Here is a 13,922-nt window from a genome sequence, read left to right as displayed (position 1 = left end):
TAGGTTTTTTTGTATATTGTACTTTTAAAGGATTGTGATCTTGTATGTTTTGGTTGTTTTAAAAGCCCAACTAGGGACAGGAGTTGAGAATTAGCTGTAACTAAAACTCTACATGCAACACATAGGATTCATGAACTGTATTGATGCTATGTTAATTGCATTGTCCCTATTAAATAAACAATTAAATAAAAAAAAATAAATAAATATGTAGATATTCCATTAAAAATCAGCCGTTTCCAGCTAGAATAGTCATTTACCACATTAACAATGTCTAGACTGTATTTCTGATTAATGTAATGTTATCTTCATCGAAAAAAAAACTACTTTTCTATCAAAAACAAGGAGATTTCTAATTGAACATGAAACTTTTGAACCGAAGTGTATATTTGGTTTAGGAATTCTCTCTTCTCGATTGCTTTTACTTTTTCATTGAGGTTTCCAGCAAACCTCCACATTTCAGATTTTCACGCTTACTAATCAGATCATCTGCATTCTGTTAGTTCACATATGTATATATTTTCAATGTGAGACCCCTTAGTTCTGCGAAAAAGGCATGTTGTTCTTTGTGGTTTCCCCTTCAGCAGCCTGAATGTGACAGCAAGCAGCCAACATGCAGAAAAGAAGGTCATGTGAGCTTGCAAAAAAAATAAAAAATCTGCCAGTACAGAAGAGAGAGAGAGAAAAAAAAGAGGAAACATGTGAGAGGGAGGAAGACCAAGTGTTTCTACACCAGCGGACAACGCGTACCAAGCCCAGCGCTGTGCCTTGCAACAAACCACAAAAGCAAAATGAGCTGAGTGACGAACTCATTGCTGCAAGCCCACAGATGAGTTGTTAATCTTTGGCACAATATTTCAACCGAGAGCAGGTCGAGTTTATCACTGAGCCCGAGGCTGCTTCTGCACTGCAGATTTTTATCAACACCTCTACCCTTTACTCAATAGCTGACATCAAAAGGTGGTACGCAAAGCTGCGAGCTACATCCTGTTTGAAACTAGGTGCAAGCACAACACCCCACCCAAACTGTCAACAAGTGCCTGATTCATATCCAACCAACAGTTTCCCTCAAGTAAAACGTGAAAAGAAAAATGAGCACTTTATGCAAATTGAAAGTTAGCGTACATGCAGATTTCGCTAATAACTGGTATATCAAATCAAATAAACCAAAGGAATCAGTTACAACACATGGCATCAGAAATAACCTGAAGTCTCTTGAGAAATGGTTCAGTAAGCGTCCCAGGAGAGTAAATGAATGGACATAAAGACGGTGTCCAGAGGTAATGCTGCTGTGCAAACACTAACCTGTTCCATCTTCAACATTTTCCACCTCCATCACCTCTGTGTTGATTCGGCCTCTGAACACATAGAGAGGCCCGTTGATAGACTTGGTCCTCTTGGTGGATTTCTTTCCAGAAACCCTAGGAAAAGTGACAAAACTGTGGTCAGCGGGGAAAACATCCGTCGATGCCAGTGGCACGGTAAGTAAAGAACTTGTGTCTGCAGCACGTTGATTCATACAGATGCAGGTCGTGAAGCAGCATAGACATGTAGGTGTTTTTGTTTTGCTTGCATACTAATAATGCGTCTACACCAACAGAAATGTGGTCATTTGCTCTAATTTTCCATGTCTGGCCTCCTTCCATTAGTCAGCCAATAAAGTTAGTCTTGAAGGCTTTCTTGTTCCTTCTAGTTTGAGACTCTGTTTGTGTAGCTTCTGTGTAGTGGTCGAGATGTTGCATTTCTCACCTGGACTTCCTTTTACAGTAAACCAAAAGGTTGTCGAAGAGGAAGAAGACGCGCTCTTGGATATTGCCCGCTGAGATTTTAAGGAGATTTCCATGTAGCAGCAACTTTGTGCAGATGTCTGTCAGGTTAGTTCCCTGAAGAAGAACAATCAAAACAAGGATTGAATCATGTACTTCACTAAAGAGTCTTCATGTGCAGCAGCCAGTTTGTTTTACTTGGAAACATGGTCAGTCATGGGATTGTTACTCCAAATTGGACAATCACAAAGAAAACACAGTTGTCTGTATCAAAATTTACAGTTCACAATCTCATTCCAACAATACGAATTTCAACTTTGACATCGTGAACAATATGTTTTCATTCCATCATCAATGATAGGAAGAAGCATATGCAGTCGTCCCCCACCCGATCTTGTTTTCTATTTTTGCAGTGCAATACTGGTAAAGTATTAACCCTCTGAACCCCAAAGCCCACTGGCAGGTTTGAAAGGCTTTTTTTAATTTACCAAATTTCATGAGAAACTGTGAAAACTGAAGGACTTGTCAGATTTCTGTGTGGAAAAAATAAACTAAGCTTATAACTAAAATCATGTTCTTCAATGTCTCAACTAAAAAACTGCAAAAAATAAACTCCTTGTACTAACCAAATTCTGTGTGAAAAACTACAAATTCTGCACTTGACTTAGCTGAAAACACATCACATGACAAAAATATGTAAAATCACCAATATTTTACAATATTGCTCGTACATGGGCATTTGGAAAAATCTTGTAAAAGCTGACTAGCTTTTTTAAAAAAATGTTTGTAAAATAAATATTTAAAGAAATTCAACTTTCATTATATTTCCTTTTGAATAATTGATAGCATTATAACTTTGTTTGACATTTTTGAGTCTTCTATACTTCTATCCATGACTGTCCTGCTTCCATAGAGGTGCAGGACTTTATATTGCAGTGGAAAATGAGACACAGTGGGTTAAAATGTGACAGGAGCCAGAAACTGCTTGAGGATTGACTTGATATTGCTCTGTAGCCTAGTGCTAGCCGATCACTGAACTTGTGTGACAAACCCCAAATGTTTGCATTCATTCGGTGGCAACACATAGCAGCAGCACAGAGCTTCACACCAGAACTGCAAGGTTACTTGAAAGCAATAGATAGTGCAGTAGCAGGCCAGTCCCACTAATCTGTCACCTTGGCCTACATATTTTTTTTTCAAACAAAGTGTATTAATTCTCCTATCGGGACATAAACACATGCATGAACGCACACGCTACAAATACATCCACTACCGTTCTAAAGTTTGGGGTCACCCAGGCAATTTCATGTTTTCCATGAAAACTCACACTTTTATTCATGTGCTAACATTAAAACTAAGGCTGTATATACGTAAAGGAAAGCGATGAGTCATGACCAAGCGCAGAGTACAGACTCCAGTGAAATCTAACCAAATGCTCAAATGTAAAAGGAAAATGTACAATTTGTCTTATAAAAGCCCCATTAATGCCAGTGCACTTATTCAGAAGGATGTATTATGTTACTCTACAGCCCACCAGCTTCACAGGATGTGATCAGGCCTCACAGAAAAGCCTGTTCTTGTCTACCACCCATTAAGACTGAAACAACTCTTTCTCCTTCTGAAACAGTGGAAAGGTTAGTGAGACAAATGACATTCCGTTATGTCAGTTGTTTCTCCTTTCAGCATATAAAGGTACCTTTTAAGAATGAGGTGAATTGTCTGATTTATACTAATCATCAAAGATCATGGTGTACCTCAGTTATTTGCTGCTTATTTAAAATATTTCACTTAAATTTAGAAGAGTGAACTACTTAACCTTTTGGTCTTTATTCGTGAGGTTGTTAACATCAATCTGGGGCTGGTGAAATAAATGCCTTGTTATAGGCCACAGCATGGTGTCTAATTAAGCTTTCCACAAAGTGGCTGTGCCTTAGGACCAATCACTAACATTTTTCTTTCGGCTGCATTATTTTTAGAAAATCATTTTCAGTGTTTTCACATTTTCAACTAGGGAAATTAAACCGATTTCACAGATACAGACATGTGCACGTGCAACCATGCAGTCCCATGTTCCTGTCAGAGTTGTAAATGACAAATTAAACTACCTCTTAACATTAAAACTCAACCAAACGAGGAAATACTAAAGGGTTTAATTCAACCCGGATAAGTTTCTAGAGTCCAAGAACAAGCAAGAGTACATTGTTCACCAAAGCTGTCAAAGCAAAGCTATCAAGAAATAAAAAAAAACGAAGCTAAATACATCTCATTATTCATGGTTAAACGGATCATTCCACTCCAAATCATCTGGAACTAAATACACCCATGCGTGGACTTAGGACAACCTCCTGTCTTTGGCGTGCAGGATACCCATCATCCCCCAGCATATCTCCACAGATCAGATTTGGACTTCACTGTTGTCTTTGATGTTTCTGACATGGGTCCACCAGACACTGGAAACCTCCACAGTCGGTCACACCCACCATTAGGCATCCATAATTGATTGTCATGAGTATATATTTTTGATGGATGGTCATTGCTTCAAGGGTCATGGAGAGAAAAATGATTCTCTGAGCTTTTCTTAAGGTTCATGCTTACTGTGTTAGGTGAGGGGATCGTGTTTCTGACACTGAATTCAACCTTATGTAAACGGCGCTAACCTGAGGAGGGGGTGGTGTGCTTGTACTTGCATGTCTGCATGTGTGTGTTGCAGTATGTTGTGTCGTATCGATACGTACAGATAAGTGTGCACAGTGTTTCCAAGCAGCAGTAATGCGTCTGGGCCTGATTCGGCACTACTAGTGGCCTCCTCCATTAGGGCTGGAGGTGATTAGCCCTGAAGAGTGGCTGGAGAGGATAGAAGAGCGAGACTAATGCTGTTAGGGTGAAGCCTCAACAGGGGGAAATAGAGGGGGGCACGGTCTAAGTAAAGTGCTTCCCCATTCTTCTGCTGAGTTGTTCAAAGGAAGAGAGAAAAAGAAAAATGACAGTCTGCTGAATGACTGAAATATGCATTAGGACGATCGGCCTAACACTCACTCTGCTGACAGTGATGCTACTTGCTGTTAGCTGTGCATATATAATTATTTCCGTGAGTCATTCTTATTTACAATCAAGCAACCAGCTGTTTTGTGTATAATATGTTAGAACTAAGTAAAAAGATGTTAGTCACATGAGGATCGTTTTTTTTAACTACCAGTCCAAAACTCAAAGATACTTGAAACTGAGAAACACAGAAAATCTTCCAATTTGAGAAGATAGGAAGGAAGAATATTAGGCAGTTTGCTTGACAAAATGTCCTTTTAATCTAAGTCATTGAATAATTTCTTTATTTTGCTCCCTTCATTGTCTATTGGCTTCAGCACTACTTACTGTGGTTTTGGGAGATATTTGAGATAAAAGGTAAAAGACAGGGGACATTACAGTGACCACAGATTAGACCAAGGAATAGAAGGAAACACTTGATTAATTACTAATTAAAATATTTAATAAAGTCTGTTAGTCGGAATGGTTTGGAGGAAAGTTATCAGAGTCAAATGGCGACTTGTTTCTGGAAAGAAGAAAAGGGGTCTGTTTTGGCAAGCAGATAGTGGGATGTCCCCTTGGGGCCCTACTCTGTGGTTCCATCCTTCAAATGTTTTCTCTCTCCCCCCTCCAAAGGTCCCTCCATATAACTCTCCCAGTACATGTGAGACCGGAGCACTGCTTCATAGGTCTCTTCTGATTGGGCAGAAAGCCCGTTGGCATCCTCCTCAGAACCCTGTGTGGATGGATTGTCCCATTGGTTCCCGTTAAGACAAGGCCTCTGTTGTGGTCGGTGAGGGAGGCGTGAAAAATGCAGCGGACCCTTCACTCGGCTCCCAAGCCCTGTCCGTGGCCCCCGTGCTCACAGCAAAGCTTTGGCTGCGACAGAGCTAACAAGAAAAAGCACTCACAGAGCGCACTACTCCACCAGGGTTGCTCAGTCGGCGCATCATTTCTAAATCTTTAATGAAAAATGACCTTGCGCTGAGCACAGGTGTGTGTTATGCATGTGTACATTACGTGAGGATACCGAATCGCCTGACCTAAATATGTAGCGGGTGGCGGGAATTGATGGGACTCGGAAACACCCCCACAATTTTATCAGTTGTTCCTTGTATCATTTCCGACGGATAAGTCCTGATAAATCCACAGTGGTTGAATTTTAGTAGGATCGCATTCATGTGAACGTCAGCAGGCAGCTGACGTAGCGTTGACTTGTAGTCATAGTTACAATGACGCTGTGCTGCTATCTCGCAACGATACAGAATTTTATAACAAATCCATGGATCCAGACTATAAGCTGCATCACTGCCAAAATCTAATCAGGTGGTCCTTGTGTCATTTCTGACCTTCCCTAAAAATTTCATGCAAGTCCGTTAGTCCGTGTTTGAGTGATGTTGCAAACAGACAGACAGACAAACAAACAGACAAACGTATGCTGATCGTCACATAACTCTACCGCGTTCCTTGGCAGAGTAACTATTAAGGTAGATGAGCATAATGGTGGTTCAGATCTGTCTAAAACAAGCTGTTTTGTTGATAAGTTAGAGAAGTTTCCTTTCCTCAGCTTAGGGGAATAATGCTTGTGTTGTATTTTAAGGTGTTCTAATAAAATATTCATCAAGTTTCACTTCCTCTCTCTTCAGTTTTTAGCCTCAAAAAGTCACAACACCTAAACCCCCTAATGATGACTGTCTCTGCTCTTCTCTCAGACACTTTTCGTTCTCTATGACTCCGTCCTTCTGGTTCTCACCTCCCAGCCCTCAATGTGCGACTGCAGCTGTTCGAGAGCCTCCAGCATCTCCATCTGCCTCTTGGTCTCATTGATGTTGGAGCAGACAGCCTTCATGGCCTGCAAAGCCTCGTCCACTGCTGGATAATCTGCATGCTTCTTAGGAGTCCTCTTCAGCAGCTCCTACGTTGTGGAAAGAGGAGGTTCAAAATGTAAACCTGAGAATTTCCACAAGCAGGCACATAAAAAACAGGCTGTCTTAGTGGGAGGTTCATGTGTGCGACCTTTATTTGCGTGAAATTCGCAACCTCCAGTACTGATAGGTGAATGCCTGTCTGGCCTAATAATAAATGAATCACTGGTGTGCAGACACATTATGTTCAGCACTGAATCCATTCAATGACATTTCTGATGCTACCCAATATGTTACATAGTTTGGTTTTCATATTGTCTGAGCATGTTGTGACAGAACAACAAACAAGGCTGAAGCTGCACAGTACCTTCAGCAGCAGAGGATACTTGCAGATCCTCTGAATTGGAGTTAGAAGGTAGCCCTCCAGGGGAATATCTGTGCTTTTCTTCCCTCCAAGTAGCATACAGTGCTTAAGAAGAAAAGAAAAGGAGTATTAGAAACCACTGTAGACATAGATACATAAATATTGTTTTTAAAAGGAAGGGTTATGTGTGCAGACAGAAAGAAAGAAAAAGGCTGGAAAGTATAAAATAAAAAAGTAAGTTAAAGAAGAAAAGTGCTGATGAGACAGAACGTGTCTGAAGCAACATTTTTTAACATTCACAGATGTTCTCTTTGCTGTTTCATCCTCTTTGATTTTTTTCAACAATAGTGAGAAATGAATTTACAATTGTTGTCATTTCCAAACAGACACAGTCTGAGCACTGACAGCTGATCTATCAGGGTCCAGGTGCTATAGAAAATATTTTATGTTTGCCTCCATGCAAAGCCATAGGATTGGTACATTTTCCATGTCTACCACTTTTGTAAACAAGTTATTAATCTATATGTACATTGAGACATGCTCTTCATACCAAAGAATATGTAGAATTGTGGAACAAATGTCTTGCTGGCCTTAAAATGGCAAAGAACAAGGATAAGGCCAAGCCATGAGAGCTGTAGCTGGCAGAAATGCTTAGACTACATCAGATCATTAAAACTGTATTTTGGCTGCTGTGTGGCATTCAGTTATTGACAATAGTGCTTTATGTTCTGTCTCAGCCACATCTTGAGATCTGTGTTGACATAGGAGTATTTTTACATATGCAGTATACTGTAGCAAAGCAGATTCTGTCAGTAGTGTAAAACAGTGGACCAGCCCTTAACATTTGGTGAGCTGCTGAAGGGATCATGGGAGTTTGACCATCCAGCTCATGTGTTTTGTGGACTTAGCGAAGGCCCATGACTGTGTCCACGGAGGACCCTGTTAGGAGCAGTGAAAGAGGATGGAGTACCAAGGTTGTTGCTGCAAGTCATCCAGTCCTTGTACAACCAAAATGAGAGCCGTGTTCATATTCTTGGCACAAGATCAAAGACGTCTCTGGTGGGTGTCCAGTTTGGAAACTTCAGAGTTGCATCTCTGCTTTTTTGCAGATGATGTTGTGCTGTTGTTTTCATCCAGCCATTACCTTAAGTGTATGCTGGAGCAGTCTGCAGCTAAGGGAAAGCAGCTGGAATGAGAGTCAGCACCCCCAATTCTGAGGCCATGGCTCTCTGCTAGAAACCGGCAGTTTCTGCCCTAGACGAAGCACATTAATAGTCCAGCTCTTGCTTACGGAACACTAGTATGGAGAGTGAGATGGACAGACAGATTGGTGCATCGTCTGCAATAATGTGGGTGTTGTACAGGACCACTGTTGTGAAGAGCGAGCTAAGCAAAATGACGCTCTTAATTTACCAGTCAAAGTTCCAAACCTCACTTGTGGTTATAAACACTGGGTAGTGACCGAAAAACCAGAAGATTGCAGATACAAGCGGATGAAATGGGTTTCTTCTGTAGGGTAGCTGGGCTAAGCCTTGGCGATGAGGTGGTGAGTTTTGAAAGGGAGCCTGAAGCAGAGTTGCTGCTTCGTCACATTGAAAGGACTCCACTGAGATGGTTCGGGTATCTGATTAGGATGCCTTCTGGGTTACTTCCTTAAGAGGTTTTCTGGGAACTTGGATGGATGGATGGCTGGATGGATGGCTGGATGGATGGCTGGCTGGCTGGGTGGCTGGATGGATGGATGGATGGATGAATGGACAGTATAGTATATTGTCTGTATGCCTTGATTTTTACATTTTCATTTATATAAAGTCCAATGTTTGCACACATTTTATACACAAATATCATTCTCTTTCTGCTCCTCTTGTTAAAAGACAACAGTCACGAAATTAAAACAAGAAAAAAAATCAATGTGATATTATGGAGGTTTGATTAGAGACAAAACCGTGGCTGTAAGCATACTATACTTCTTTAGCTATGCCACTGAAGAACCCACACTCTTCAAAAAAGCGTCACTGAGAAACCTCTAAAATGTCTCCTCTTTCCCCAAAAGATTTGGGCTTTAACAAACTGCCCCCCTCATCCAGTTGAAAGAAGGGGTTTCTTCAGAAGTGGAGGAGGAGGGTTACAGTTACAGTCATGGTTTCTCTACGCCCTGTATGTTGTTGGAACTCAGCCTGTCAGTATACTATGAGCTCATGGGATGGGATGAAAGATCAAAAGCAGCCATGCAGATAAACCACTTCAGTGCTCTCCAGTGGGAAAGAAGGCAGGAGATCAGTTTAGAGCATTATAATCATATGGCAATTCCTTTCAAGTCTTCACAAAGCTGGAGTGGCTGGTGGGGGTTCTGTAGCATTTTTGATGGAAAATGAAACCCAAAAATGCAACATATGAATTCCATAGATTCCTAATTTGTGAATCTCTTGTGTCTTGCTATTTCTCTCCCACACCCCCATTTCTATCCAAATGGTCTCTAGCTTCTTTCTCTTTCATCTTCTTCTTATTTGTAATCTGCCAACCTGAAGCCAGAATTCCCTCTGTTCTTCACTGTGACCTCATTTTGCTTTCACTTCACTTCTTTCATCTTATCCAATGCAATGAACACTTAATTTCTACATAGAATTTCAGAAACTCCCTTCATTTTGTGATTCAATTAGTATGAAAATCCAGAAAAAAAACTTTCAATGGAATGAAGCCAACAGTCACTGTGATGGTGATTCACCATGGACATCACATAAAGGCATTAAAACTTAAATTTATTCTGATTTTCTGCTCTTCTGCAAAAAAAAACACATATTTTCTTAGCCAGTTCAACATATTGCATCTTAAATGGTTTCTTTCCATTAAAAAAAAAAGCTGTCGTAATCTTGTTTCTACTTTGTTGTGTTTTGCAACACAAAAAAAATAATTGAGGTTATGGGCCTGACAACTGCTTTAATACATAACCAGATGTTGTGTAGCGATTTTATTTTGGAAGCATCAGTGTCACATAAGACCCAGCCAATTAACCACTGCATGACTGGGCCAGGAGCAGCAAAGAGCCAAAGCACACAGCAACACTGATCTCACTGCCTCTAGCCCTGTAAGTCAGAATAATGCCATGGAAGCAAACCATCAGGCAGTGACAAACGTGTGGCCTCAGATCTCTTGGCCAATCTCAAACCGGCTGCCAACACTCCACAGCTGGCTGGCCTAGACTCCGCAGATGATTTCATTGGTTGGGCCCTCGCTCAAAGGCCCCATAGCCATTCTAAGTGCATTGTCCAAGGTCTAAAGGCTTGGGTGTCAAAACACGGAAACAGCTGGCAGCGGAAACACTACAGGAGCAACAATACACAAAAGTAACCTAATGGTGGATGCATCCTGTCCAAGCAGGAAAAACCCTCTGACCTTGTTATGGGTTCTGCCCTTTATTCAAGTACTAACATGGAAATGGAGGTGAAACGATGGAAGGAAAAAGAAGGAGGAGGAGCATAGACAGATGGCAGAGAAGAAATAAGCAAGTGGAAACTCACGGGAGGAAAGAAATGTAGGGCAAAGGAAGAAAATAAGGTGACGGGATTACGAGGACACAACTACAAGCCCAACGACAGACCAACTGTTTTGCTTAATTGGGCAAAAAATACACAACAACCTGGATTTTCAAATATTGGCACTATCTACCAGATGTCTGCCTACTGCAGCTTTAAAATGCAGAGGAAATGAAAATATTTAATGACTTAAGGAGTAGACAAACAAGGACAGGGCGAGTCAAAGGAGAGGAGCTGTGGCGTCTCACCAGTAGGAAGGTCCTGATGTTGGGGATCTTGTTTAGTTCCATGAGAAGACGTAGAGCCTTCTCATGATTACTGCAGTACTCGCCATATACTGAGAAACTCTCTTTCTGCAAGAAAAAACAAAAAGAAACATACAAGTCAGAAATGCATGGCAAGAGCTTGATGGTATAGTTTACTGGCTAGTTTTGAGATGAAGGAGAAAGGTTGACAATGTGGAGTAGACACTGAGGAGAAATCTCCAGTTTAAACAGTCTGAGATTCAGTTGAACTATTAAATTGAAAGCGATGGATAACCTCCCAGCCATGGCTCTGTTCATATAATAATGACTGAAGCTACAGAGGGAGATTAAATGTGCAAAGCATTCATGGCTCGCTGTTTTTTCCACTGTCAGAGTTTGGCCCTTAAACTCCCCTAGCATATTACCAGACCACAGCACAGAGTGCAGCCAGCTCCAGTTGTGAATGCTGGTCTGAGGTCAGTACATCAGAGAACCACACTGACACTGAACAGACAGAAAGCAGCTTGTGTGTCTGTAGTAATAATACAATTAAGCTTAATACTTTATAAACACAGTATTACATGCTTCACAATCACTACTGCTCCTTCTTTTGGTGTTAATGTAAATATTGGAGCTAATGGTGTGTGTCTTTGTGAATGTAATAACTGTCAGCATTCAGGCAGCCTGATGAAGACTGACAGACAAGTAGTGACTAAATCACACACATGAGAAAAAGAGACAGCCCACCTTTGTCAGCATGACAGATACAATGTTTCATCCACAGATTGTCTTCCTCAGGTAAAACTGAAGAAGCAAATACACGTTGTCGAATATGATGTATTATTATTGCTTTTTACTTTAAAACTGGCCATTCAGATTTGACTTTGAACTTCCACATACACTGTTTAATCCTCATTAGGGTCATGGGGGGTCTGGAGTCTCTCTCAGCTGACTCAGGGTGAAGGCAGGGGACATTCTGTACAGGTCACCAGTCTATCACAGGGCTACACAGAGACAATCACATTCAATTTAGAGTCACCAATTAACCTCAGTATGTTTTTGGTCTGTGGTGAGGAAACCGGAGTACCCAGAGAAAACCCACGCATGTTTAATCAAGATGGAGATCATGATTAGCCTGTTTATCACAACTGTTCATTGAATGTAGAGAAAATATTTTTACATTTGAATAGAGTGCTGCTTTTGCATCCATGTTGTGCTACATTCCTGCTAATGTGCAAATCTGCATCAAAATAAGACTTTAGATCGTCTTTTATCAGATTTTCCCAGATGCAAAAATAGAAGTTAAGTTGTGCCCAGACTACAATTTACCAATGTTCCCCAAAACACCTCGCATGCAGGCTACACTGGAAACTAAAAAAGCATCTGTGCACAGAGAAGTTTCTAGTCTCCACTCAGTTATACATCAGTAATATATCATGCAGCCCTATAGTATAGTTCTATTTGATGTTTATGTAGGAGTTTTGTGATCACACTTCAAGAAATAAAGAATGGGAATATTGTCTAGGTGTATCCGATTATACATCTATACTAGTAGTTATATTATACATTCTATACAAGTACCAGTATTTTCCCTTTACAGCTTTTGTCTACCCACCCATGAAGGAAGAGTGTAACTACAACTACTCAAGTATACTGACTCTCATAAAATCTTTCCAACCCTTACGAACTAGCATTCATCAACATCCTTGGTCACACTTCTCTTTTTCAACATAATGTATGTCATAGTGGAAATATATAAACAGCACACCAAGGTACAACACTTCCTCTTATTCTGAGGTGACAGCATCACACTGTGCAACAAGACAAAACAGGCCCTAATACAGAAGCTTCTGTCAAGCTGCCATTTAGTTTTCTTTACAATGTGTAATACAACACCTGGTTCAGTGAATATACAGTGTAGCTTGAAATACATTATTCATGCAGCATACTGTAGACAATGTACACACAGTATCACAGCTGCAGTTGAATTCAGACCCTGTATTTTATAAAATCCTGTTGTCTATTGTCAACTGTGCTACAGTAACTGGGATGTGAAACCATGTGCAAGGTGAGGCCTAAACATGAGGTCTAGAAACTGAAACTGTCATCTGAAACAGTCAAGTAAGTGAAATCCTAAACTCCAGGTGCTCAGTCACCGCTTTCAGCTTTAAATGATATGCTATAGCCTGAAGGCTCTGCATTTGAAGCTGGCTTGGTCACAATGCCACAAAGGAACACACAGCAGTCAGTCACTTGAGTCCTGGGAGGCTAAAGAGCTTGGCAGCATCTTTACATACTGTTCTGGGTTCCAAAAAGTGACAGAACCTTTAAAACAACACATAGCTGCCAAACAAGCATCCTGTACAAGCACGGATGTGCAAAATAATTATAAAAGTGGTTCGACTCCCACACATACCAAGTGAACTTCACTGTTACTGCTCAGTGTGTGTGTGTGTGTGTGTGTGTGTGTGTGTGTGTGTGTGTGTGTGTGTGTGTCTGTGTTTCATGGCAGCCCAGCAGTGGTGACAGAAACAGCCAAACAAAGCGAATAGCCCTTTTTATAGAACTCTGTGTCTCTACTTGATCCCACTGACTGGACCAGGAGGAGCTCCAATCTTTTGTAGATGTGTAACACATCAAGTGAGCAGCACAGTGGTAATGGTGGGTAGTTTTTAACCACACGGGCAGCAACACAAACAAGCCCAAAGCCACGTTTGGCAGGAGACTCCCGTGCAAAGCAACACTGAGAGCAGCAGCTGGGCCGACATATGGTGTGAAAATCTAGATAGAGTCAAAGTGGCTTAACACAATGCACAGCTAGAGGAAGCATTTTGGTGTGTTTGTTCATATAAATGTAACAGCCTGACAGCATCAACAGATTCTTGATACATTCTTGACACAAGAAGCAAACTGGTGTCTGCCTGTCTGCCTACACTCTTCATTCAACTTACTAAACAGGCTACGGAGTCTTTTCACACCAGTACAGAATATTAATGACTGGTTGTGGTTCCAGTCTGTCCACAGCATCGCATCAAATGGTTCAGATACCCAATCTGTGCATGGATGCATAACTTGCAAGATATAGCAACTGTATTTTGTTTAAAAAAAAAAAAAAAAAAAAAAAGTTTTAT

At 40.9% G+C, this 13,922-nt stretch overlaps 1 protein-coding gene across 2 annotated transcripts in view; it reads right to left on the bottom strand.

Annotated features, from left to right (window-relative positions):
• The window catches only part of prex1 (phosphatidylinositol-3,4,5-trisphosphate-dependent Rac exchange factor 1), a 105,949-nt gene that overhangs the window by 61,251 nt on the left and 30,776 nt on the right, over positions 1-13,922 (bottom strand). For both annotated transcript variants that reach the window (XM_035942932.2, XM_055012797.1), the window contains 5 exons: positions 10,795-10,899; positions 7,017-7,118; positions 6,538-6,699; positions 1,747-1,880; positions 1,303-1,418 (listed from right to left, as the gene is read on the bottom strand). In XM_035942932.2, coding sequence (XP_035798825.2) covers positions 1,303-1,418; positions 1,747-1,880; positions 6,538-6,699; positions 7,017-7,118; positions 10,795-10,899 — 619 coding nt within the window. The remainder of the gene's footprint in view (positions 1-1,302; positions 1,419-1,746; positions 1,881-6,537; positions 6,700-7,016; positions 7,119-10,794; positions 10,900-13,922) is intronic.

The sequence above is a fragment of the Amphiprion ocellaris genome, chromosome 8, assembly GCF_022539595.1.
Source record: "Amphiprion ocellaris isolate individual 3 ecotype Okinawa chromosome 8, ASM2253959v1, whole genome shotgun sequence".
In the NCBI taxonomy this organism is placed as follows: domain Eukaryota; kingdom Metazoa; phylum Chordata; class Actinopteri; family Pomacentridae; genus Amphiprion; species Amphiprion ocellaris.
The sequence above is the reverse complement of the archived record's forward strand: the minus strand, read 5'-3'. Positions and strand labels throughout refer to the sequence as shown.